This window comes from Ambystoma mexicanum, chromosome 9, assembly GCF_040938575.1.
Source record: "Ambystoma mexicanum isolate Mex_15411 chromosome 9, UKY_AmexF1_1, whole genome shotgun sequence".
NCBI lineage: Eukaryota > Metazoa > Chordata > Amphibia > Caudata > Ambystomatidae > Ambystoma > Ambystoma mexicanum.
In genome coordinates, this window is record NC_090931.1 from 676412990 (window position 1) to 676437007 (window position 24018).

General features: G+C 45.8%; 1 protein-coding gene across 3 annotated transcripts in view; it reads left to right on the plus strand.

The window, feature by feature from the left end:
• The window catches only part of NBEAL1 (neurobeachin like 1), a 2018929-nt gene that overhangs the window by 358898 nt on the left and 1636013 nt on the right, over positions 1–24018 (plus strand). For 2 of the 3 annotated variants that reach the window (XM_069615520.1, XM_069615521.1), the window contains exons 6-7: positions 5804–5931; positions 6143–6225. In XM_069615520.1, the coding sequence (XP_069471621.1) occupies positions 5804–5931; positions 6143–6225 (211 nt within the window). Of the gene's footprint in view, positions 1–5803; positions 5932–6142; positions 6226–24018 lie in introns of those variants that run through there. The other variant, XM_069615522.1, reaches the window with a different exon arrangement.

Consider the following 24018-nt stretch of genomic DNA (forward strand, 5'->3'; position numbering starts at 1 on the left):
GCATTAGACATTTTTGCTTTCAATATTGCATACTGGATATCAAATAAATCGAGTTCAAGACTGTACCAAGAAAATGGCTCACTATGAATCAAAGTATATAGAGGAGGATGATTGCTCAGTTTAGGGGGAAAGGTGACCAAACTGAGAGCCAAAAATTGCAGTCCGAGATCCAGTCAGTTAAGGGTAGGACTGTCAGTCACACGCTTTTCTGTTACCAGCTTTATAGTATGTTGTTTATCACTCTAGAGAAGGCACAACCATATTTCAGGTTACTCTAAAAGATTGTCACTTTGTCCCTTACTAAATTCTAAATGGTGTGTGGAGAAAGTGATCAGAGAGCAGGTTTCCCAGGAAAATAAAAGGTAGTCTGCATGTCTGGGACCTTACCAACAGCACTGCAAATAGTCACAAGTCAAGGTTGCATAATTCTCTGAAATCCAGTGCAAACATGTTGGCCGTGATTCCAGAGAAGGTGAATATCACAGATCCCTGCACAGGCGTACAATTTAAATATGTGACTCCTAGATGTATCAAAAAAGCGATACATGTTTTCAATAAATCCTTGTCAAAGACTGAAATGCCATTTCACTTATTTTTGTTTGCATTACAATCCAGACAGTGTTTGTTGTCAATAGAACTTTGACTGTAATGCCTCGAGTCCAACATCCAGGGAAGGGACAAATGTGAAATGTTCCTAGAATTTGTGGCACTCAGTGATGTTAGATGGGTAAGGCATGTAAACCAACGTAAATGTTTGAATGTTATTACTCTGTGCTGATTTTTTTTTTATTTAGTGTCTCTGTTTAATCCAGATGATGTGATTCATCTCCTAATATTTCTTGACATAGTAGATGATAGAAATGTTATGCTACTATGCTTTTGATCTGTGGCACATCAGCACCGTAGTAGATTCAAAGTGCCAATCCTTGTCCGTGGCCTAATGTGCCCCGTCGACGAAACCAGCCCTTAGTCTGCTGGAAAAGAACAGCATGAGAAAGAGTGTAGTAAGTAGGAGTGAAAGCTGGGAAGGAGAGAGTTGGTACGAGGCCTTTCTTTGTATTAGTAAGGATGTGTGTTAGTCCAAGGTATATGGACTGTCCTCTAGAGGGGCAATGCCATATGTGTTAATGTACTCATTAGAATTCCAAGGCAATTTTACAGCATACTTGGGCAATCTTGGACGATATGTAGGCTTATAATAATTGGGAGTCTACATATGGTACCTCTGGTAACTTCAAAAAGAATAATTCTGGTACTGCTAAGCCAACTTCAGAAAGTGGCTGATTCCAAAAGTAGGTTATGTAAGAAGGTGAATGTTGGCAGCACAAGGCTGGGCAGGACTTTATAAAGGGTATTGAGAAATTGACAAATATAAGGAAGGTTAGAAGGGTAAAGTGTTTTGTTTTTAGCTTTGGGGCATTTCTGTCTGAAGAATTAAACAGGGTTCAAGTGTGCAACCAAATGGAGTAGGGGTGATGTCATATGCTATGGTTGTTTCCCGAGGCAGCATTGGATAGTCCACAATTGTAACATGTTTCATGCTGTGAGCCTGAGGTGCTCGAGAACATGCTAGGGCAATCCTGATAGATGTGTAGGCTTGAAGGCCTGTGGTTCTCTTATTGTAATAATACCAGTGAAATAAAAAAAATATTCATTCTGGCCTCCCATGTGTGAGGAACTCATGGTGGTAACAGTAAAGACAGACACAAGTGATTACAGTAGACACAAGTGATCACCGTTCAAGGGTGTTTATTAAACTGAATATGCAGGTTGGAAAAACTCTAAATCTAAGATGGGAGAAAGCTTCAACCATCAAATGAAAAATAAGGCATTCTTTGTGGTGTCTTGCCAAATCAAAAGGGCCTATACTAAAAAACTGATTGCCAAACCTTACAACTAAATAGAAAAAGTGTGGGATAGGATTCATAAAAAGAAACAATTGTTCACAAATAATATGTCAGGATGTGTTAGCCGTGTTCTCCCTTCCCCACGTTTTGAGCACGGGACAAGATGGGACCTTTGAGCACAGCACACTTTCGAGCTTTCCCAGCACGAGATGACAGTTCAGTTCTCAGCTATCAGAAGTCTCGATAGCCAAGTCTCTCTTCTCTCAAAAGGCTCTTGCCTTCGAGGATTTGGTATTTTCTAAATAATAAATAAAAAGTTCCTTTCCAATTTTGTTTAGGGTGATGATTCCTCATCCCTGGGTCCCCCTCTTCCAGGCTCAGACCCCTCTCGGGTTCACAACAGCTTTTATTCCACGTGTCGTTGGGTGATAATAGCTTTTCACCCCTGGATCCCCCTCTTCCGGGCTCAGACCCCTCTCAACTGTTAGCTTCTGCTCAAAACACGTGTACCTGTTGCAATCACAAGTCTTAATGTCTTTTTAAACCACAAACTGTTGACATCCCTCCGTCGGGTTCACTCTTGCCAAATATACAGTACCTTCTCTTTTCTCATAGAACGGGATTCATCTCCTGTAGCTTTCAATGGTTTGTCGGTCAAAGACTTTCCACTGTAAAGAGGATTTTCCTAGACCCCTGTGTGACCACTTTGACCGTTCCCTTGCGGTCCTCTGGTATCAATAGTTTCAACAAACACAGGATTAACCAGAGTCTCTCGAGTGAACACCCACGTGGTGTTAGATCCCTCTGCAGCTGGTTTTCCCTTTATGTTAACCGTTCTTTGAACTTCCCTTAAGTTGCTACTTAGCAACTTTCGTTTCAACACAGTTCGGTTTCTCATCAACTCTTCCCTCGACTCACCGGCTGTGATGAACCGCTTGGCGTTTCTTGTATCTGGAGTTAAGGACAGTACCACAGTAGCAGGCGTCTCTCTGTGTCCTGCTTATCAGCATAGGCATGCTCTGTGTACTGTTGGCATCTGCTGCAACACACGCTGGCTATTCTTTGTGGTCTTACTGTTCCTTTTATGGTGGTTTTGGTGGGTCTGGGTTGAATAGGGCAAGATCACCTCTCTTCTTGTCGCCTCCTCGGTGCTCGATGCCTTTCTCCTCCTCTTGAATTGCTGTACTGGGACAACTGTTGGGGGGCAGAGGGGTTCGGGGGTCGGTGTGTGTGTGTGTGTGTGTGTGTGTGTGTGTGTGTGTACACGTACGTACGTGTACACGTACTACACACAGTGTTTCTGAACATCCTACGTGAGAGTATGGGGGGAAAAAGGTGTTGAAGGAAGGGGGATACCACTCCCAGAGGATCCTCCCTAACTGGTCCACCCCCATGAACTGGATCCAATAGCAATGGCCGGGTCCTGGCCACCTGGATGACCGACTCCTAGGGACTGGTCAGGGAGATACCTTCTTCAGGTTTCTCACACATGCCAGCAATAAGAGTGAAAGTGTCAAGGTGAATGGTTCTGGTAATAGAGTGAGACCAGTAAGGTATAGGTTTTGACATCCCTACTGCCAGCCCATCAATGTAGCTGTGCAGTGTGAGAAACCAGAAGGTGTCTCAACCACTAGTCCCCAGGGAGCTGTCATCCAGGTGGCCAGGACACGGCCATTGCTTTTGGATCCAGTTCCTGGGTGTGGACCAGTACGGGAGGATCACCTGGGTGAGGGGTATTGTGGGAGTGGGACACCAGATGGTGAGATGCGGTATCCACTTCCTTATAACACCTTTACCCAATCCTACCAAGTAGGATCTTTAGAACACCAACACTTTCTCATGGCCAGCCTGCTATGAGAGAAAACGGACTAACACCCGAGCCATATACCTGACGTGTCCCAATACAATGGTCAGACAAGGTCAGCCAATTGCTGACCATCACACATACCTGACTTCCATTAAGCTTCCCCACACGGATAAAAGGTGGAGCAGAGGAGCACACTCTGGGCAGGGCAAAGCACATGAGGAAACAGCAGTTCTAAGATGGCAGTTTAACAAGAGGAGAACGATGGCAAAACAGAAGGGGATTGCAAGGAGGGAAGTTCTCTTGACTTTTTCGACACGGAACCGTTGCATTCATGAGCCCTCGAGATTGGAAAGCATAAGACCAGAAAAAAAATGGCAAGAATCCTGCATTGTGTACCAGAGATGAATAGGGCCCTCGCGTGTCAAGAATCAAGGCAGGGAGAATTGCCATCCGTGGTACTGTTCTTGGCTCCAAGAACAAAGCAGCGTCAGTGAAATCAACACAGCCGGTGAGTTTGGGAGACTGATACAAGACTGCTCTGTGTTGAAGCCAAGGTTGCAAGCATCAACATTGTATGGCGAGCAAAGGAACGAACATTGTTTAAAATCCGTGTGATAAAAGACGTAAGTAAAGTTGAAACGGCTGATGAGTGATTGAACTTTGAAACGAAGATAACGATACCTTTGACAGAGTCATCTGGCACCATGTGGGTGCTCAATCGAAGCTTTCGTTAAGTTATCCAACTGAAAAGTGAAAGAATTGTAGAGAATTGGGAATCGAAGTGGTCCTGCGACAGGTCAAGCAAAACCCAGCGTACAATCGAAAGTCTTTGATGTTGATACAGTAAAGAACATTTGTGGCAAAGTTGGTCCGAGCCCGGCAGAGGGAGATAAATTGAAAGCTTTGTGTTGAAGTGGGTCTAAGCCCAACCAACGTGGTTACGGAGGGAAGCGAAAATCACCCGAGAAGGTTTTGTGTTAAGATGGGTCTGAGCCCGGCGGATGGGGACCTGGGTGAACAGAAAATCACCAGAGAATTTGTACATGTAAAATCCTAAGAAGGTGGGTCTGAGCCTGGGAGAAGGGGGACCTGAGGTGAACAGAAAATCACCCGAGAAGTTGTACGTGTGAAACCCTAAGGAGAAAGGTACTTTGTCGTATGGCATCAGGCCATACAACAAAGTTCAACTTTGAATGGCAAAGAGACTTTGGCACAGATGGCCATGATGTTGAGGGTTTGAACTGCACCCTCCTGCTAGAGAAGCCAGAGACTGTGCTGAACTCGAGTGTGCCGCCTTGCCCCGTGCTGAAAACGTGGGGTAGGGAAGCCAACGGCTTGAATATCCTGACATATAATTTCTTGAACACTTTTCTTTTGCATAACATTGTTTCCCACACTATTTGTATCTAGAAGTAAGGATTGGCAATAGTTTTATTAGCATAGGCCCTTTTATTTTGACAAGACACCACTAGGACTGCGTTATTATGTGATGGTCATAGCTTGCTCCCATCTTTAGGTTTAGATAAGTGTTTTTCAAACCCAATTGGTTCAATAAACACCTTTGAACTGTGATCACTTGTGTGTGTCTTACTGTTTGATACCATGCCTTCCTTACAGTAGTTAAGCTGATGCTTGAGTGGCTCTAGAATTGTGTGGAAAATAAGAAAAGCTTATACCCTCTTGAAAAGTCACACCAGGGTCAAAAGGAGTGGGAATGAGGGTCAGTAGGCTAGCCTGCTGGATATAAGAACATGCACACGTAAATTAAGGTGTAGATAGCTTAACCTTTGACGAGAAAAATATGAGGGCAGATGTAAAAATAGCAATATATGGGACTTTCCATAACTAAAGTCAGGGGGAACCGTGATCCAGGCAGAGTAATTTTGTAATGTGGTGAGTCCTATAGCTGAAAGTACTTTATTTCTGTATTCTAAGGACCAACAACATGTCTCTTTAGGCCCAGTCATAGAGCACTCTATTTCGGTTGATGTGTATGGTCATGCTGCTTAATAATATGCTCTTCCTTGTATATTGTATTATTTCTATATAGAAAAGGTTGCGACTCTTCAGTTTGTACATGTGTAAATAACATCTCTTGAGTGTATCCTCATTGAAATGGCTTTCCAATATTTTCCAACCCCCCTCTTAGTTAAAAAGCAAAACAAAAGAAAAAGAATTTGAGGATCAGACTCCTGTTGAAGACTTTGTGAGACATGCACTTGCCTTTTGTGAAAGCCTCTACGATCCATATCGAACCTGGAGGCAGAAAGCAGCCGGGTAAGTGGGTGGGAATGTTGAACTTCCTTGTACTTAAAGGTGGACTTGTATGGCACACTGTGCAGTTGCTTCCAGGGGAATGGGCTCGGAACTTTAGATGACACCTGTTGAAAAATGATGCGCCTTCTCCACTGATCCCTTCCCAATTAAGTGTTGTGCGTAGCCTTTAAACATTCCCAGCTGTTGGACAACCTCCCTTTTTGTCTTACAGAAGATTCCTGAGTTCCGTGGAGAAAGGCAGACAGAAGTATAAGCCAGCCAGCCTCACTGTTGAGTTCATCCCTTTCTTTTACCGTGAGTACCATACACAGTTTTACTGCCTTTAAAACATACCCCTTTTGGTGTTCAAATGTATTTAGACTAAGAATGAATTCTATAAAACACAACAATAAAAGTAAATCTACATTACCATACCAGTGTAAAAAATATACATAACACAATACAAACACTTCTAAAAATCCATGCAGCAACATTTCTACCATTGTATAATATTGCAATTTCTAAATGTGGGTTCCTGCCCAAACTGTATATTTTGAATCAGCTGCCTGATAACCCAGGCACAGGAAATTATATTTGCTACTGCAAATGAAAGTGACACTTTCAATAGTGATACAGGAAACTGGTCTTTTTCAGTTTAATTGATTCATCTTTTATAACGCGCTTTATACCTGGAGACCAGTTTCGCAGTGCAGAACCGGGGTTCGAACCTGTGTTGCTCTGCGTTGTCTTGCTTCCAAGACAAACTTGTTGCCCCTGAGCTATCCTCACGGTATCAAGTTTTGTAAAACCAGCCTCTGCTTCCTTTCATGATACATTCTCACCATTATGTCATAGTATTCTCTTCTGCTCTCAAAGCCGTGAAAAGTGGGGATCCTGAATTATGAATCTTACCGTGTCGATTTGCATAACACCCATTTGTTAGAAATCGTTTCTAAACATCTTACACAGCAGTTGTGCTAGTCAAGCAAACGTGTATCCCTCTAACTCTGGCCACTTGTCTTGTCCTACCCCTGTTATTTACATCTCTGGTATTTAAGTTCCTACCACCTTTCCCTCTGTGAAGTTATTTTCCTTGGTCAAAGAATTCAGCACCAGGTTGGTTGGAATAGTAAATAAAGCCTGCACCCTTAGAGTAGTCATTGAAATAAATATAGATGGGATAGTGCAAATCTGATTGGTAATATTTAGAAAGTAGAAGTGCTGTGCAACAGTGATCCATGTCAAAATTACTTAACAACTGCAGGCTTTCATGCTAGATATGGATGTGAACTGGAGGTTGCTGAGTGTAGCAGCTGCTAGACTAGGCAAGCCCCTTGACACACCTGCCATTGCCTTTGTGACCTGTTTTTGCAAAGGTAGTGTCAAAGCTACTGCTCCCTTACATGTATGGCTACATTATGTCGTCCTTACAGTGGAATATAAAAGAACATCTTAGCATTCAGTGTAGGCTCACTGCAGACCAGATGTTAAGCTGTATTTTTGTATGATTATTGCTATTCAGTCTTTTGAAAATGATCGACAATCATGCTGCTGGTCTGATGCACATCATGTATTGCAAAATGTTTCATGCTGGAAGTGTTGTGATTGTGCTCAGTGCCCTGCCCCTCAGCGACTCAGTGATTGACAACTGCCACAAGAATTCATCAATCTAACCTCCAGGTGTATTCCAGTACTCTGGAATTAAATTAAAACTAACAGGGAGGAGTGGCAGTATAGAGCAAAAAGACCGGTCAAGACATAGAGGGAGATTGGAGAAACACTGATGACTATGGCCCGTGTTTTGGTTGGTTAAAACATGCCAACGTGCTCCTTGTTGTTCTGGAAATGATGGATGGATGAATATCTCTGGAATGAGATGGGGGGATGTTGGTTTGTATGCTTGTTAGCTGTTGCCTTCAGCCCTATCCATGGGGAGAAAGTGAGGTAGTAAGAGACCAATGTTGCTGAGACACATACCTCACTATCTTTCATCTCTCCATTTCCAACACTCTGGACATCCTTACGCGTGCCATGAGGATCCGCATGAAACCGGCCTCTAAGTGCAACTCCTGGTACGAATCCGTCCTGGCCGCCCTGAAACATAAATGTAGAGCCGCCGAGGGGAAGTGGCAGGCCTCAAGCACATCCTCTGACAAACTGGCCTGCTGCCTGCTCCAAAGGCAATACAGACTCTGTCTGTTCTAAGAAGAGAGCGTATATCCAAGCCTGCATCTCCGCGACCGACTCGGCAGAACTTCTCAAAATTGGCAAGGAACTCGCCAACCCTATTGCAGTCTCCACTTCTCCCCTACTCTCCCTGGCTTTCTGCACTTCTCTGGGCTCTCACTTCATGTCCAAAACTCAAGACATCCTCTCGTCTTTTCCCTCTACTCAACACCCCTCTACCTCACCGTCTCTCAGGCATCCGTTCCCCACCCACCCACTCCCCTCTTTTTCTCCCATAACAGCTGATGTCTCTAGACAAGTCTGCTCTATGAAAGTCGCGTCCAAACAGGTGTTCCCATGCTCTCCCAGAGCCTTCAAGGACTACATTGTTTCCCTTGCTCCAGCATTGGCCGATTTCTGCAATCACTCCTTTGCCACTGGATCTTTCCCCTCACTCCTCAATCACTGCTTTGTTCACCTCTCCCTAAAAAAGCCTTCTGCCGACCCCTCTTGTCCGGCTAACTACTGCCCTATCTCTACTACCCCCTCACATGTGAGGAGGGGGAAAGTGATGCCTCAAGCACTGGTTCTAAAGTGATCAACAGTAATGCTGCAAAGAGAGTTGCACGTAAACCGAGTTGGATGAAGGATTTTGTTCAGTGAAAATTTCTTATTTGTATTTCCTTTATTGTGGTTACTTGGTATTTGTTAAATTTTGTTATCCTAATTTTGTTGGGTTTTACTTTCTGTTCTAGGGGAGGGAGATATGTAATGATGTTTATATACACTCGCGTTCCAGTTTCATGAGCTACGTTGGAAGTTCTGCGGGGCTCTTGAAACTGGAACGTGGCATTCAGGAGTTGACGGTTGGGCATCCCAGTTCTGGTGGGCCTGCTGTATATCCTTCTGCGGTGCGGTAATTCTTCATAGAAGACTGGCCAGCATATGCACTCAGAGGCAAGCCGGGAGACATGGTTCTGCATGGAAGTATTCTAGCACAAGTCAAAGATTGGGGTTGCTGCCCTTCCCCTTAGGACTAAAGCTGGGTTTGAAAAATCTATTTCTCGACCCACCGCCCAAGCCCTTAAACAGCAATGCTCAAACCCTGTGGCCAAGGTTAAGAATTTGATCTCGTCACTCCAGTCACGCCCAGCTGGAAAAAATAATGCCGGCGGAAACTCATAAACTGCACATGAAATGCAGGGCCTCATATGCTAGAAAGACCCCTGCAGACGACTGGCCCACGACCAAGATCATGAAGGATGACGAACCAGAGACGACATAGCAGTCAAATTTCATGTTACGTTCTGTGATATTGATGGAGTCAGAGGTCATGAGATGTCATCGGGCATGCAGTGTCACGTCGTCTATCAATGTCATTCTGATGAATTGCCGTCCCTGATGCTAAAGCTTGCACTTTACCAATTACTGATATTACTTTTTGGTGTCACATTGGGCTCCTGTCCTGTTCCCAAAACATAAAACTGGATAGAAAGTTGTAGATACCCAACTGGATGTGATCATACCTGAATTAAAAACACTGCGCACATTTAAATTACATGTATATTATTCGTCAGTAATGTTTTCCAGTCATTTCTGAAACACCTGAGATTACTTTGAGTGGTATTTGACGCACATTGACTACAAGATCCATTCCTTTTCCTGAGACATCGTAACTGTTGATCGGCAGAATGCTATTGTTAAATCTTACTTCTGATGAAATAGTATGTTCAATCTAGTTAGTGAAGTAAGATTGAAATCCTTTCTTTAGAACAGTCTACTCTTCTAGAGGGGCTTAATCTGCTGTGGAGCACGCTTTCAGGTTCTTTCTTTTTTGCATCTGTGTCTGTGTTATCTTGCTGCTACCAAAACTGAATGTGTGTTTGGTGCGCTTTAATTGAAATTGAATTACTTTTGTAATTACTTGTGAGACTCCATCACGTTCTGTGGATTGTGTGCCTGGCTGCATGTGAGGTTAGTGTACTCACTTTAAAAGCAGCATTTGGCTGTGTGCACTCTGCTAGAGCTACTTGGCAAGGGAAATTACATTTCACAGCAGCCACAGGCTCCTCAAATCAGTTGATCTGGCGCACTTGCGCTGGTGCACCTGAGACGAGCCCAGTCTTCCCCAGTCATCACCGGAATCTACGTGTCAGCGGCTTCCTTCCATAAACCCTGCCCTTAAGGTATTCTGTGCTTTGTACGCATTCTTGAAACCTTGTGAGTTATAATATACTGCACGCTTATTGTGTGCTTGGCCTCTGCTCTGTGTTAGTAGCTGTTTATTTTACTGTTTTCCGTCTTCTGACGGATGCTGACGCATACCGTCGGTGGCTGGCATTCCTTGGAAGGGTGCGGAAGACATACTTGGATCTAATCTGCTTTTTTTTGCTCACGGGGTTCGTCCCATAGCACTGTTGTGTTCTGTACTCTGTGAGCAACAGGCGAACTACCGCCGGTACCAACATGGGTTACCCAGGTAGCCTCAATCTGATGCTTGATGCCCAAAAGGCACACCGCCTTGCCACTGTGGGTAAATATCTCTCTTTGAGATTAGACCCCCCAGCTGCTCTGCCTTTAGCCAGTCTTACACCCGTATGTAAGGATGATTGTCCACAAGGCCTTTGCTCTGAAAAAATCAATAAGGACCTATGCACAGAAACGCCCCTTCCTTTAGATAATCATAGATCCCCTCTGGGCCTCTGGAGTCTGGTTCTGCTGCCCAGTGGAATTACCCCTGCCAAGACTGCAAACATCAATAAGGTCAACACAAATCTGAAATGTGCTCTGCCTCTAGCTATGCCTCTGAGCAGGCTTCCCCCTGCTCTGAATAATACTCAGCCACCAAATATAGTTAAAGCCTCTAGTGCTCTGCCTTGTAGATTATCTCTTAAGACAAACAATGAGACCATCTCCATCGACCACTTGGTGAATCCCCACCTGCTATTCCTGCTGAGACTGCAACAACTAACACGGCCATCACTAATCTTAACTGCGCCTTACTTAATACCTGTTTACACCCTAAACCTGCTACTAACATCCATGATTATATCATGGGAAAAGACCTTGACACACTGTGCCTCACAGTTAACCGAAGCTAGAGGTCCACCGATTGAGCTAGCCACCCCTAACGGTTATAGCACCTTCTGTCAGAACCGCTTTTCAGGCCAAGAGGGTGGGTGGTAGCTATTATAGCAAGAAGCCCCCTTAGCCTTTTCCAATCTCCTTGCTTACTTAATGATTGTGAAATTCTTCACCTCAAATTGACTCAGTCAATGAATAGGTGCCTTAATCTGGTTTTGTTTTACCACCCTCCGGCTGAAACAAAAAACTTTGACCAAGACCTCTTCCACCTTCTTAATACATTCCAAAGACTCAACTGCTCCACATTGCTGGTGGGGGTCTTTAATCGCTGACGTAATGACGCTGCCGACAAATAAGCAACCACCTTAGAAAATGCACTGAATAACGCCAATTTTCACATCCTCAATAGTGCTTCCACTCACATCAAAGGTCACACCCTTGATTGGGTTGTGGCAAACAATCCCCTCGAGGGGGCGTGGCCTGGCAGCCATGGAATAGGCTGCTCTCTCAAGTGCTCCCTGATCCGGAAAACAATTCAGACCGAGCGCAAGCTTTTAGACCGTCAATTACAAGAAAAAGAACAGATGACATCAATAGGAAGGGAAACTGGAACAGGTTCATGCATCCGCGAGCAAATCCGACGAAACGAACAAAAGATATGCAACTTTGAAACCACCGACCGAAGACGCTGGGATAGCAGCAAGATGGCAGCGAGTCCGAAACGAGGGACCCTCGGGACACGCGGACCGGTCCAGGGGTGACGAATGCTGCAGCCAGTAGTCAGACACGCACTCACATGAGGAAGCACTGATCGAGTGGGTCCAGCAAAAAGACGAACACACAGCTGCGCTCAGAACACCCGCAGGACAAGGGTGGAGAAGGGCGAGCAGACGGGTGGCCGGGGACGCAGCAAGAACCCCTCTGGGAGAATGGGGACTGCCGCGTGCTGACGCCCGGGCTTCCCAAAAGCTGCATGCAAAGCGCCCAGGAATTGGGCAGAGCGCAGTGACTACGCGCACAGCAGCAACAGCTAGCACACGGACGGCGGCAGTACAAATCGGTAAATTGGAATATATAAACGTTGCAAGCGCGGCAACTAAGGCATTGGGGGTGGCATAACGCAGGCACGGAGAAGCTCCGGAAGACAGCAATAGCCTGCGAATGTTCAGATTAAGAACATAGCACGGCTCAACAGCGCCGCACGAGAGCAGGCTAATATAAGCACACGCAACCCTCATAAACCGGGAAATATCGAACATCAGGAGAAACACCTCTCCCCTAATGGGTTGCATATTGATAATAAGCACGAGTGGCATGCTTAAGTAAAGGACATGCCAACACCAATGGAGCGCGGTGCACCCAGCTGGTGAGGACTGTAAGCTGCCCCAGCCAACAATAGGTGACAACACAGAGGGACAACAGAAAATAGAAACACTGGAGTGCTGCAAGGCACAGAAAACAGTGGCTTGGGAACTTGGACAAAGAGAGGGCATCGACTGGCTGCTCACTGATGATACCAGGAGGACAGATGAACTGAACCAAACTGAAGGTATGCAGTCAGGGAAACCTGGTAACAAGGAAGTGCATATACTGTAAATAAACAAAGCTGGAGGTGGGCGAATAAGGTTGTGGTAAGAAGAACACTCCTTGGGAGGCAGCAACAAATACTGGCTGACTGATGAGTACAGCACTACAATAAGGCAAGAATGACCCTGCACAGTGCCACCACACAGGCGGAACCATAGCAATACCTGCCCTCCTCTAAAACAACATGCTGACACTGGACGGGAGCCTAGACACGCTGGACATACTGGTGCACACGCCAACTGGGGGAAGGAGACGTGTACCGAGCTGGGGAAATATATGGACCTGAGGTAACTGAGCTCAGTCACAAGACAGCAGGTTGCATATAAGAACCACCTACACACAACAGACTAGCCACATGCAACAGACAAGGCCGCAATTGACCCAACACAGGAGACGCCAAGTTGTGGACTAACGCAATCACTAAAATACAAGGAGAAAAACATAAACCCAAACAGTAGAAGGACCAGACCTGCGACCACCAGGGCAATGGCGCTCAAAGGAGGCAAGCAACTAATGATGGACATATTTCCAAATCGCAGCAGGCCTTTACCACAGCGGCACAGTCCACGGACACTACACCAGAAGAGATGACTGCACCAAAGGATGACCTCCAGGTTCTGGCGGCCATAACGGAACTGAAATCCTCGTGGGGAGCCGCAATGGCGGACCTCAAAGCGGCGTTGGAAACCAAGATAGACGCTGTAGGGATAGAGGTCAACTTACGACAAGATGTAAGAGCATTAGCGGACCGAACAAGTGGCTTAGAGAGCGCTGTCAAAACCAACACCGACGTTAGCACCACCAATTCTAAAGAAGTTCATATTTTAAAGCAACAAATGTCCAATCTGGAAAACGAGCAGAGGAAGCCGAAGGGAGAGCGAGACGCAATAACATACGCGTGGTGGTCCTACCGGAAGGAGAAGAGGGCCAGGACCCCACATACTATGTGGAAAACATGCTCATTCAGGAAATGGGAGCAGGCAAGCTCTCCAGGGGTTAGCGGTTGAACGAGCGCATAGGGCCCTGATGAGAAGACCGCAACCTGGGGCACCTCCCCGAGCCATAATCGCAAAGATACTGAATTACAGAGACAGGGAAAAGATCTTGGAATTTTTTCAGAAAGGAGGAACTACAAGGCGAGCTGCGGCAAACATCACTGCATACCCCGATTACACAGTGCAGGTACAAAGACAACGGGACAGCTACGTCGCGGTGAAAAGAAGGCTGAGGACCGCCGGGTTCAAATACATGCTTTTGTACCCCACGAAACGTAAGATCCTACACAAAGGGAAAGCACACTTTTTGTTAAACACTGGAGGAGGCCGCATCCTGGTTGGACACCCAGGGATGCCCAGAGTCTGAAGACGGCCAGGATCGAGATGGACAGATAAGTGATACAGCGTTATGTATGACATATCAAATGGTGAGAGAGACTTTAGTGAGGTGCCAGTAACAGGGGTAATTTGCACGCTAAGACGCGCGGATGTGAACTAATTGGTAATTAATTGGCAAACATGCCGGACTGGAATATAGAATTGTATAATGTAGCTATAAGCACAAAAGCGCTATAGACATTTCCCGATGTGGGAGACAGAGTAGAGACAACCTACCCCCGATAATAGAATTTGCAGAGACACCAGTAGGGCGTTATCTCCCTGCTGTACCCAGAGTCCTGGTATTAGCCACGAAACGGGCAAGATGCTGGGGTGCCTGAGATCCAGGGATGGAGCTAGTTGAGTGGGTGGTGGGGAAGCAGGGAGTTGAGGATCATGTTGTGGCAGGGAAGGGAGGGGGAAGGGAAGGGAGGGGAGTTGGGGCTTGATTTGGGGCTGGGAGGAATGGGGGGAGGGAGGGAAGTTTGGGAAGTAGTTAGGTTGAAGAAAGGGAATAGTTTGAAATTGGGGAACAAGCCTACATACATGAGTGATGGACTTCAAGCAAGACCAGGAGACTTGCAAGGGGAAGAGAGTGATGATACTGGATTATGGGGGACCTTAAGATAGTCACCTGGAATGTCAGAGGGCTTAATAGCTACCTAAAAAGGAATAAGGTAATGATGTACCTGTGCAGCAGCCAGAAGATGGATATAGCCCTGATACAAGAAACCCACCTTACAAAAGAAAGGTTGGAGCTGATCCGGAAGAAGTGGAAGGGGACTGTTGTAGGCGCAACATACTCAGTTTACGCTAGGTGGGTGATTCCTGGGTAGCACCGCATGTCCCATTCCAGTTACTACAGACCACAGTGGAAATGGATGGGAGGATGGTTGCAATTAGAGGGCTGGTGGAAAATAAAGAAGTATGCATTATAAACACATATGCCCCAAATCAGGACACAGCGGCATACTTCAAGACCCTGTACAACAAAATGAGCATGTATCTGGGGAGGAGGGGAAGTGACCTGGGGAGGTGATTTTAACTGCACACTAAACCCGAAGGTAGATAGGTCAGATGACCAAATAGACAGACCCACCCCGGTCGCTAGGGCGTTGCAGTGATTGCTAAATGATTTCAGGCTTGAGGATGCATGGAGGGTGTGCCACCCGCAGGACAGGCAGTATTCGCATCACTTGGCCCCACAGAATCTGCACAGTAGGCTGGATTACATTTTTGTCACACAAACACACAGGAGTTACTGACAGAAATAGCACAGACCGATTATAAAGCGAGGGTCCTATCAGACCACTTGCCATTGGTCCTAACATGGCAATACCGACCCTCAAGAGAAAGGATACCAACGTGGCACCTCAGAGCTGAGGCGTTAAGATACAATGTTCAGGGAGGATCTGAGAGAAGAAATAATAAGTTACTTTGAGACCAACACTGGCAGTGTTGAGTCAGCTGGTACGCTGTGGGAAGCCTTTAAAGTGGTAGTGAGGGGGATAGCCATAGCTAAGTCCAAAGGTCTACATGGAGGGATATTAACAGAACTGCAGGAAGCGGAAAAAGAGCTAGAAATAGCGTTGAGCAATGAGGGTGACACCAAGGAAGATACTGAAACCATACTTAGGCTGCAACAGAAATATGTGGGACATTGGGAGAGACTGTGCAATCTAAATTATAAAAAAGTATATAGAGAGACAACACACTGGAGGAGATAAACCGGGGAGGGTGCTGGCATGGCTATATAAAAGTGAGTCCCCCAGAGCTACGATTAGAGCAATAGCGAAAGAGGATGGGTTTATAGTGGACACCCAAGAGGGTGTGAATCGCGAATTCTTAGAGTACTGCCAAAGATTGTATGGAGAGGAAGGGGGAAGCGATGGTAGAGAAATAAGGGAAACACTGGAAGACCTAGGCATGCCGCAAATTAGCGCGGATGAGCGAGAGGAACTGGATGCCCCAATCACCCTAGAGGAACTAGAAGAGGTGGTAGTGCAGCTACCCACCAGCAAAACTTCGGGGGCTGACAGACTCCCTAGTGAATTCTATAAAATGTATAGAAATGAAGTGCTCCCCCTGCTTTTAGCAATGCTTAATGAGGCATACGAAACGGGGAAGTTGCGGCAGTCCCTGAGAGAGGCGATTATTATACCACTCCCCAAACTCAATAAGCCTGGTAGAGACTGCGGATCATTCAGACCGCTGTCGATGCTTAATCAAGATAGCAAAATACTCACAGCGGTCCTGGCAAATAGAATGAGACGGATCATTAATAAACTAATACACCCCGACCAGACAGGATATGTCCCATACAGGAATATATCTAACAACCTCAGACGACTTCACTGAGTTATAGAGCATGCAAAAGGGGACGCGGGCGAAATGGCAATTGTATCGTTAGACGCAATCAAAGCCTTTGACTCAGTCAAATGGCCTCGGCTGATCGCAGCCCTGACCAGTTATGGGATAGGGCCTGGGTATCTTAAATGGGTTAAACTGCTATATAGTGCAACGCTGACCAGGGTTTAAAATTTGGAGCGATAATATCAGAGAGGTGGCAACTTAGTAGGGGTACTAGACAGGGATGCCCGTGGTCCCCTATGCTGTACATCATAGCACTGGAACCCCTGGCGATATATCTAAGGCAGTATGACATAATAGGGATTAACATAAAGGGGGAGCGGCATTTGGTCTCGTTGTACGCTGGCGATATGCTGTTGTATCTACGATACCCCGAAGAAAATCTCCAATGTGTGTTGGAAATAATGGAGCGATTTGCGCCGCTATCTGGCACTGCAGTGAACCCCAAAAAGTTATGCATATTTCCACTGGGCAGGTATGTCGGGATCCTGCGGGATCAATTACCAGTCTTACAAACACTATGGGATATCAACACGTTTAAATATCTTGGGATAGACATCTACCATACGGTGGAGGCAGATCACCAACATAATAGTGAGAAGGCGGTCAAGAGTATCGAAAATAGTATGAAGTTTTGGGTGAAGCTCCCCCTGGCGATGATGGGGAGAGGGGCGATGCTGAAAATGGTAGTACTGCCGAGATTGCATTATTTCGGGAACATGCCATATCTGATCCCAAGGCAATATTTTTGTTGCTAGGATGCATAGTATATGCAGGGAAATTCTCTGGCACGGGATGAGGAACAGAATCGGCCTTTGGAAGTTACAAAATTCGTATGATAAGGGGGGTATAAAATTGCCAAACTATGAGATTTATTATCTAGCAAGCCAATTGCAGTATGTGGCAAAATGGCTGTCAGAAGAACCAACCTCAGAATCTAGATTGTTTAGACTGGAATGTGCCCCATACTTCCTGAAAGAAATGATATGGCTGCCCAAATCAGATATGAAAGAACCCCCTAAAATGATGACATTGAGTTGGGAAATATGGCATAAGGCCTGTCAGGTAATGGAGAACCCAACCCCGTGTTCTCTGCAAGTGCCACTGGTCGCATTGATGGGAAAAGAAGGGCAATTAATGAAGATGATCAGGAAGCACTGGGAACCGATGGGGATAGCAATGGTGGGAGACATATGGCAAGAGGGGATGATTAAGGAATTTGGGATGTTGATGGAGGAAACTGGGTTGCATGCAGGACAGTATATTACATATCATAGGATGGTGCGGAGAATTAAAGAGATAGTACTAGAGGAGCAGCTGGATGCCGCCATAGAAGTGATTTATGAGATAGCAGAAGGGGGACACGAGGTATCCAGCATATATGAGCTGGTGATGTCCAAAGTGGGGAAGGAAGTGGTACAACTGAAACATGACTGGGTAGAAGAAGGGGGTGCCCCCATGAGCGATGGGATGTGGGAGCGGGCCCAAGGGTACCATAAGAAAGTGTGAAGGAATGCGAGGCTACAGCAAATACAACTGTATATAACCCACAGAGCCTATATGACACCCCAGAGGATAGCTAAATTTAAAAATGCAGAACGGCAAACATGCCCCAAATGCAGTGAAGAAAACGCCAGGATGAAGCATATGTTCTGGACATGCCCAGAAATTGAGAAATTCTGGGGAGAAATAGCCCACAGATTGGAGGATAAAGGGATTAAGATAACTGTTGAAATAGCATGGGCATGTCTACTAGGGGGTTTTCCTAGACCACGTAAACTTAAACATGTAAGTAAATGAAAGTATTTGGCATATATCCTTGCGAAGCGTAGAATCGCCATGGGATGGAAGGCTTGCTACAGACCAAGGATAGAAATACGGTGGAAAGACCTTCAGAAATGGGCAGAACCTGAAACTGCATTATGGCAGGAAGCTAGCAACACTGGAGGGGAGGAAGAAGCAGAAACCCTGGCAGCCTGGAAACATTTAATAGCCACACTGTTTGGGTCCACTCAAGACTGGTCGAGTGACCAGGACTCAGCAGAAAATACAGGAGAGGGATCCCCTTTGCATGATGAAGAGGCAGATCGCGAAGTAGGGTAGGCTCAGGCGGGTGGGGGGTAGAACGGGAGACGCAGTAGACATTGTTTGAGTTGTAGACATTTGAAACATTGTAACATGTACTGCAAGTTTGATTGTTGTTTGTTTGGAATAAAATTAATAAAATAGTTTAAAAAGAATCTCGTAAATACAGTGGTCACCTCTCCATGTATTTGGTCGGACCACTTTCATATCTCTTTCACAGTCTCTATTCCTACCCCACTTCCTAAACTACCCAACCCGCAGAAAACCATAAAAAAACAGAACTTTACGAAAGTTATGCAGCTAGATTTGAAAGACTGGAGTGCATATGTCAGTCACTTCTGACTCGGATTCTCCTTCTACTCTTACTGACACCTTCAATATGTCTATTCTCTCTATGCTGAATAGAGTGGCCCGGTTAGGAATAAGCTGGTTGGAGACAACCCTTCCCATCAGAATTGGTTTACACAAGAGCTGTGCCAATTGAAAATTGGAAAACGTCATGCCGAGACTAAATGGCTCAAATGCCCTAACGCTCATAATAAAGATCAATGGAAGACCCTAGAGAAAGCCTATAGGACACCTATCCACATTGCTAAACACATTTTTTACAGGTTGTTAAATCTTTAGAAAATCCTAGGGCCTTTCCATAGCGATAGTCCCCATGGACAAAGTATGTTCTGACATACAGTGCGCCTTTAATGCTAAGGTAGCTAAGGCGAGGGACAAAATCAGGGCTAAACTCCTGGTTGAGAAACACCCTCCCCTCTGTCCCCCGATCAATATGTTGGAATGTATGTTTAGCTTTGCTCCTGTCTCTCTCGCTGATATGATGGCTACCCTCTCCAACATGCGTCCATCCCAGTGTTCAGAGAATACTTTTCCAGCTAACCTTATCCTAGATCATAAGGAAATTTTTGCTCCTTTTTTGACAAGATTTGTCGTCTCCTCTTTTTCTAACAATAAAGACCCTGATTCTATAAAAAAAAGCAACTATGACCCCTCTGATTAAAAAGCCAGGACTTGACCCTAGTGACTCAGGTAACCTTCGTCCCATTACCAACTGCCACTTTCTCCTTAAGGTACTTGATAAAAAGAGCCACCAATCAAATGCAAGCATTTGTTGAGAAATGTAACATCTTGCACAGTCTGGTATCAAACCTCGTCACGGTACCAAGACTGCTTTGCTAGAATTACAGACACATATGTTGGAAATGTTGGATTTTGGTCACTCTGGCTTGTTAGCTCTTTTGGAATTATCAGCAGCTTTCGATCTCATCTATCATGATCAACTCTTGCTTGTATGATCAGAAACGGGGCAGTTGCAACCCTGGTTCTATTTTATGGGTGAAATAATTCCTTCTGAATCGTACGTGAGTTGGGGCGAGGCCATCTCTCCTTTCTCCCCCATTTCCCATGGAGCTCCTCAGAGGGACCATCTGTGTCTCCTCTGCTATTCAACCTTTATATCCAAGCTTTATGTTATATGTTGGATGAGCTTGGAGTGTATTTCTCAAACTATGCTGATGACACCGAGCTAGTACTTGAGTTATCAGGGGGCTATGCCAAGAACACGAACCTTCTTCAGACCACCTGACTGGAGGTGTCTAAATGGAGATAAGGCAGAGTTGCTGGTCTTTGGTACCAAGCATACTCGAGCAAAATGACACTATAACTATCGAGCATTCTCTATCCATGGCTGTCCAATCCCGGTCTCAAAAAGCGTTAAGATCCTGCGCTTCTATCTCGAACCGTTACTCAGTGCAGATGCCCACATCAATCAGACAGTAAAGAATGGATCATACTATCTTCGCCTGCTGATAAACCTGCGCCCCTTCCTGTCAACGCCCAACTGCTCCTCGGTTGCTCGTGCTTTGATTCTGACTAGATTCGACTACGCCAATGCTCTGTTAGTCACAGCCAATTTAAAAAAACATTCAAGTTCTGCAAATCCTTCAAAATAATGCAGTCCGCATTATTGCGAAGAAATCTAGGAGAGCATATCTCGGATAGCCGGAGAGATCTTCATTGGCTCCCGGTTACCACTCGGCTAGAATTCAAAGCTGCTGCATTAACCCACAGAGCATTTTTTGGCACCGCTCAAATCTATATTAAAGACCTGGTCTCTCTTTATGAGCCACTGAGGAAACTACACTCCACCACCTTGCTGTTGGTAAAAACTCCCAAATTCTGTCTTGCCAATTGCTTGGGAAGAGCTTTCCCTATCAGCGCCGCTAAGATCTGGAATTCCCTGCCCCTGGAACTTAGGCTGATAAAGGAATACGATATCTTTCGTCGGAAACTGAAGACTGCTCTGTTCATCTAAAGTTCTACCTTTAACTAATGCAGTTTCCCTAATACGCTGGTTCTTCCTGCACTTTTGCCCTGTGCCTTTGTTTGTTCACTGTGTTTTTGTTTGTGCGCACTGATGCCTGTGGCTTCGGCGCCCTATAAATCAATAAATAAATAAATAAAATACAATAAATAAGCTGTAGTTTAGAGTTTCAGTTTGCAACAAAATTACAGTTCTACAAAAAAATCTGAATCCTATTTGAAGATTTCCATTATTCATTCATTTTGCTGGACCTCCTCTATGGCCACTTTGACCTGCCTTTGCGGCTCTCCTACGGCCTTCTGGTATCTGTAGTTTCAATCAAGATGGGATCGACCAGAGTGTCTCGAGTCAGAACCCAGGTGGTGCCGGTTCCCTCAGCGGTTGGTCTTTCTTAACACTTTTACAGTTCCTTTGAACTTCTCTCAATATGCCACTTTGCGACTTCCATTCACCACAGCACGGTTCTTATCGGCTCTCCCCTCGACTCACCGGCTGTGATGAACCGCTTGGCTTTCCTCTTAACTGGAGTCAAGGCCGGTACTATGGTAGCAGGAGTTTCCCTTGCTCGCGCTTATCAGCGTCGACACGCTCCGTGTACCGTTGACATCTGCTGCAGCACTCTTGGGCTATTGTCCTCCGTCTTACGATTCCCTCTGCAGAGGTTCCGTGGGGTTGAGTCGAAAAGGACAAGGTCGTGTCTTCCCTTGTCAGCCTCTCGATGTTCGCCGCCTTTCTCCTCCTCTTGAACTGCCGGGCCTGGTTAGCTGTCTAGTTGTGCGGTCGACCTTGCTCATACTGTGCTTTCTTGCTCCACCTTTTGTCCCTGTGGGGAAGGCAGAAGGCTGTCAGGTGTGTGTGATTCTGATTAGTTGTCTGACACTTTGTCTGACCCTGGTATTGGGACATGTCAGGTAAACGGCTCTGGTGTTAGTCTGTTGTCTTTCGTGTTGTGCGAAAGTGTTTGTGTCAGGAATGGGGGGCGGGCGGTGTTTTTGAATGTCCTACGTGAGAGGATGGGAAAAAGGTGTTGAAGGAAGTGGGATACCACTCCCACTCCCAGAAGACCCCCTCCCCATCCAGGTGATCCTCCATCACTGGTCCACCCCCAGGAACTGGATCCAATAGCGATGGCCGTGTCCTGGCCACCTGGATGACGGATTCCCAGGGTTTAGCCAGGGAGAAACCTTCAGGTTTCTCACACCACCCCATAAAATGCTTTCTCAGCGTCTAACCTCAACAGCAAAGCGGGATCTCCTGAAATCTCCTTATTTTATCAATCAAATGCATTGTGTTCCTTATGTTAACACACCCCGTCTGGTCCGTGTGAATGAGGCTAAGGAGCAGGGTTCCAGTCAGGATGCTATGATTTTTGCAAATATTTCCTTGTCCAGGTTTAAAAGCACTATAGGTCTATAGGAACTGCAAAGTTTCAATCCTTCCACAATTTCAGGATATAATCTGTATCATTGCCTGAATCATAGAGTCTGAAACTCTACCCCAGAGGAGGAAAGAATTAAACAGATCCACCAGGTATTTCAGCAGTTGTCTGCTAAATTCTTTATAAAAATTACCCAACAGCCTGTCTGGCCCAGGTGCTACATTCGCATGAAGAGATTTGATCTCCCGCAGGACTTCTTGTGCTGCAATAGGTTTATCAAGGCTAGCCCTTTGCTCTGCCGTCACCCTCATTATACCGGCCTACTTAACATGCTTAGTCCCAGTACCTACTCCCTGCTCTGCCCGATATTGGTCATAAAAATCCCTAAAGGTGACCAATTTATTTTTTTAAACCTTTTTATTCTTTTCTTTCCTTACACTTGTTACATCACAATGCAGTATCTCAACCATTATTTCATATCCTATATTCAATTAAACCCCCCCCTTTCCCACCCACTCAAACTACTAACCCAACTAGTACAGTATCAACGTTCACAGACTGTGTTTTACAGGGAATTTACTACTTCATATTCATCATCTTCCTCCAGTCTTCTCATCTTACGTAGCAGTGGTCTGTTCCTCACTCCTAATGCTTCCTTCCCATCATCTTGTATCTCTTCATTGGGAATTCAAGGGGATTTATTGTTAGGGGAGCTTAATGTAGGCACCAAGGTATTCCAGGTCTCCACACACTCAAAATTCTCCCCCTTTCCTATTTGCATAGCTTCGTACCACACTGCAGCTTCATCCATGGACCAGTGTGTCATGATGCCTACCCCCAGGCATCCGGACCAAGCCCATCAGCCCCGGGAGCAGGCATCTAGACATTTAATAAAACCTCAGCAGCCCCAGCTAGGGGCTATCTGGGTTCAGTCCTGGCGCCTTAGGCGCCGGGCTCATAGTAGGAATCAGTCCTGGCGCCTAAGGCGCCAGGCTCATAGTCATTACTTACCTCAGGCAGACCATGCTGCAAATGACTCCAATCCAACATGAAGCCTGAAAGGGACTATTTTTCTACAGGGACTATTTTTTACTCGGGTATGGTTCTAGGGACTTCTTACCTGGGACTACTTTTGAGGCTATTTAAACCACACCCGACCAGCAACACAAGCTTCGCGTTATTCTGCATCCCGCAGCGTAACACTCATCGTGCCTGCAGCCTGCCTCCAGTCTTCTGCCACGCCCGCCTCGAATCCGGAGCTCCAAAAACAAAGAGGAAAGAAAAGGACAAGGTTAGAAAACAAACTTATTTCTATTCCACACCTGATTCTGGATCCATCTTGTCTCTGGACCTGTAAAGAACATCATTTCTGCACGCGCCGCATCTCCAGCTGCAGCGTCGCGCCATACTCACTAGTCTTCACAGCATCCTTCAGGTCAGCGCTGCCTCCGTCATTTCTTCGCCGAGCTTCGGCACCTAGGAGACAAAAGAAAACCACAAGGTGAGCCGAGGGAACCAACAAATATAGTTCTTACCACCATAGACTTACCTGATTTACCACCGGAGGCATCCTTTTGTGACTCTCCATATTTTCACGTGCCGCATCTGTAAAGAGAGCCAAAACAACACGTTTTCCTTGTGCAACATTTACCAGACAGCGCCGGGTAATACAGACTCTTACCTGAGCCCCACCAGCTGCCACAAGAGCATCTTTTCACGAGCCAGCTGCAAGA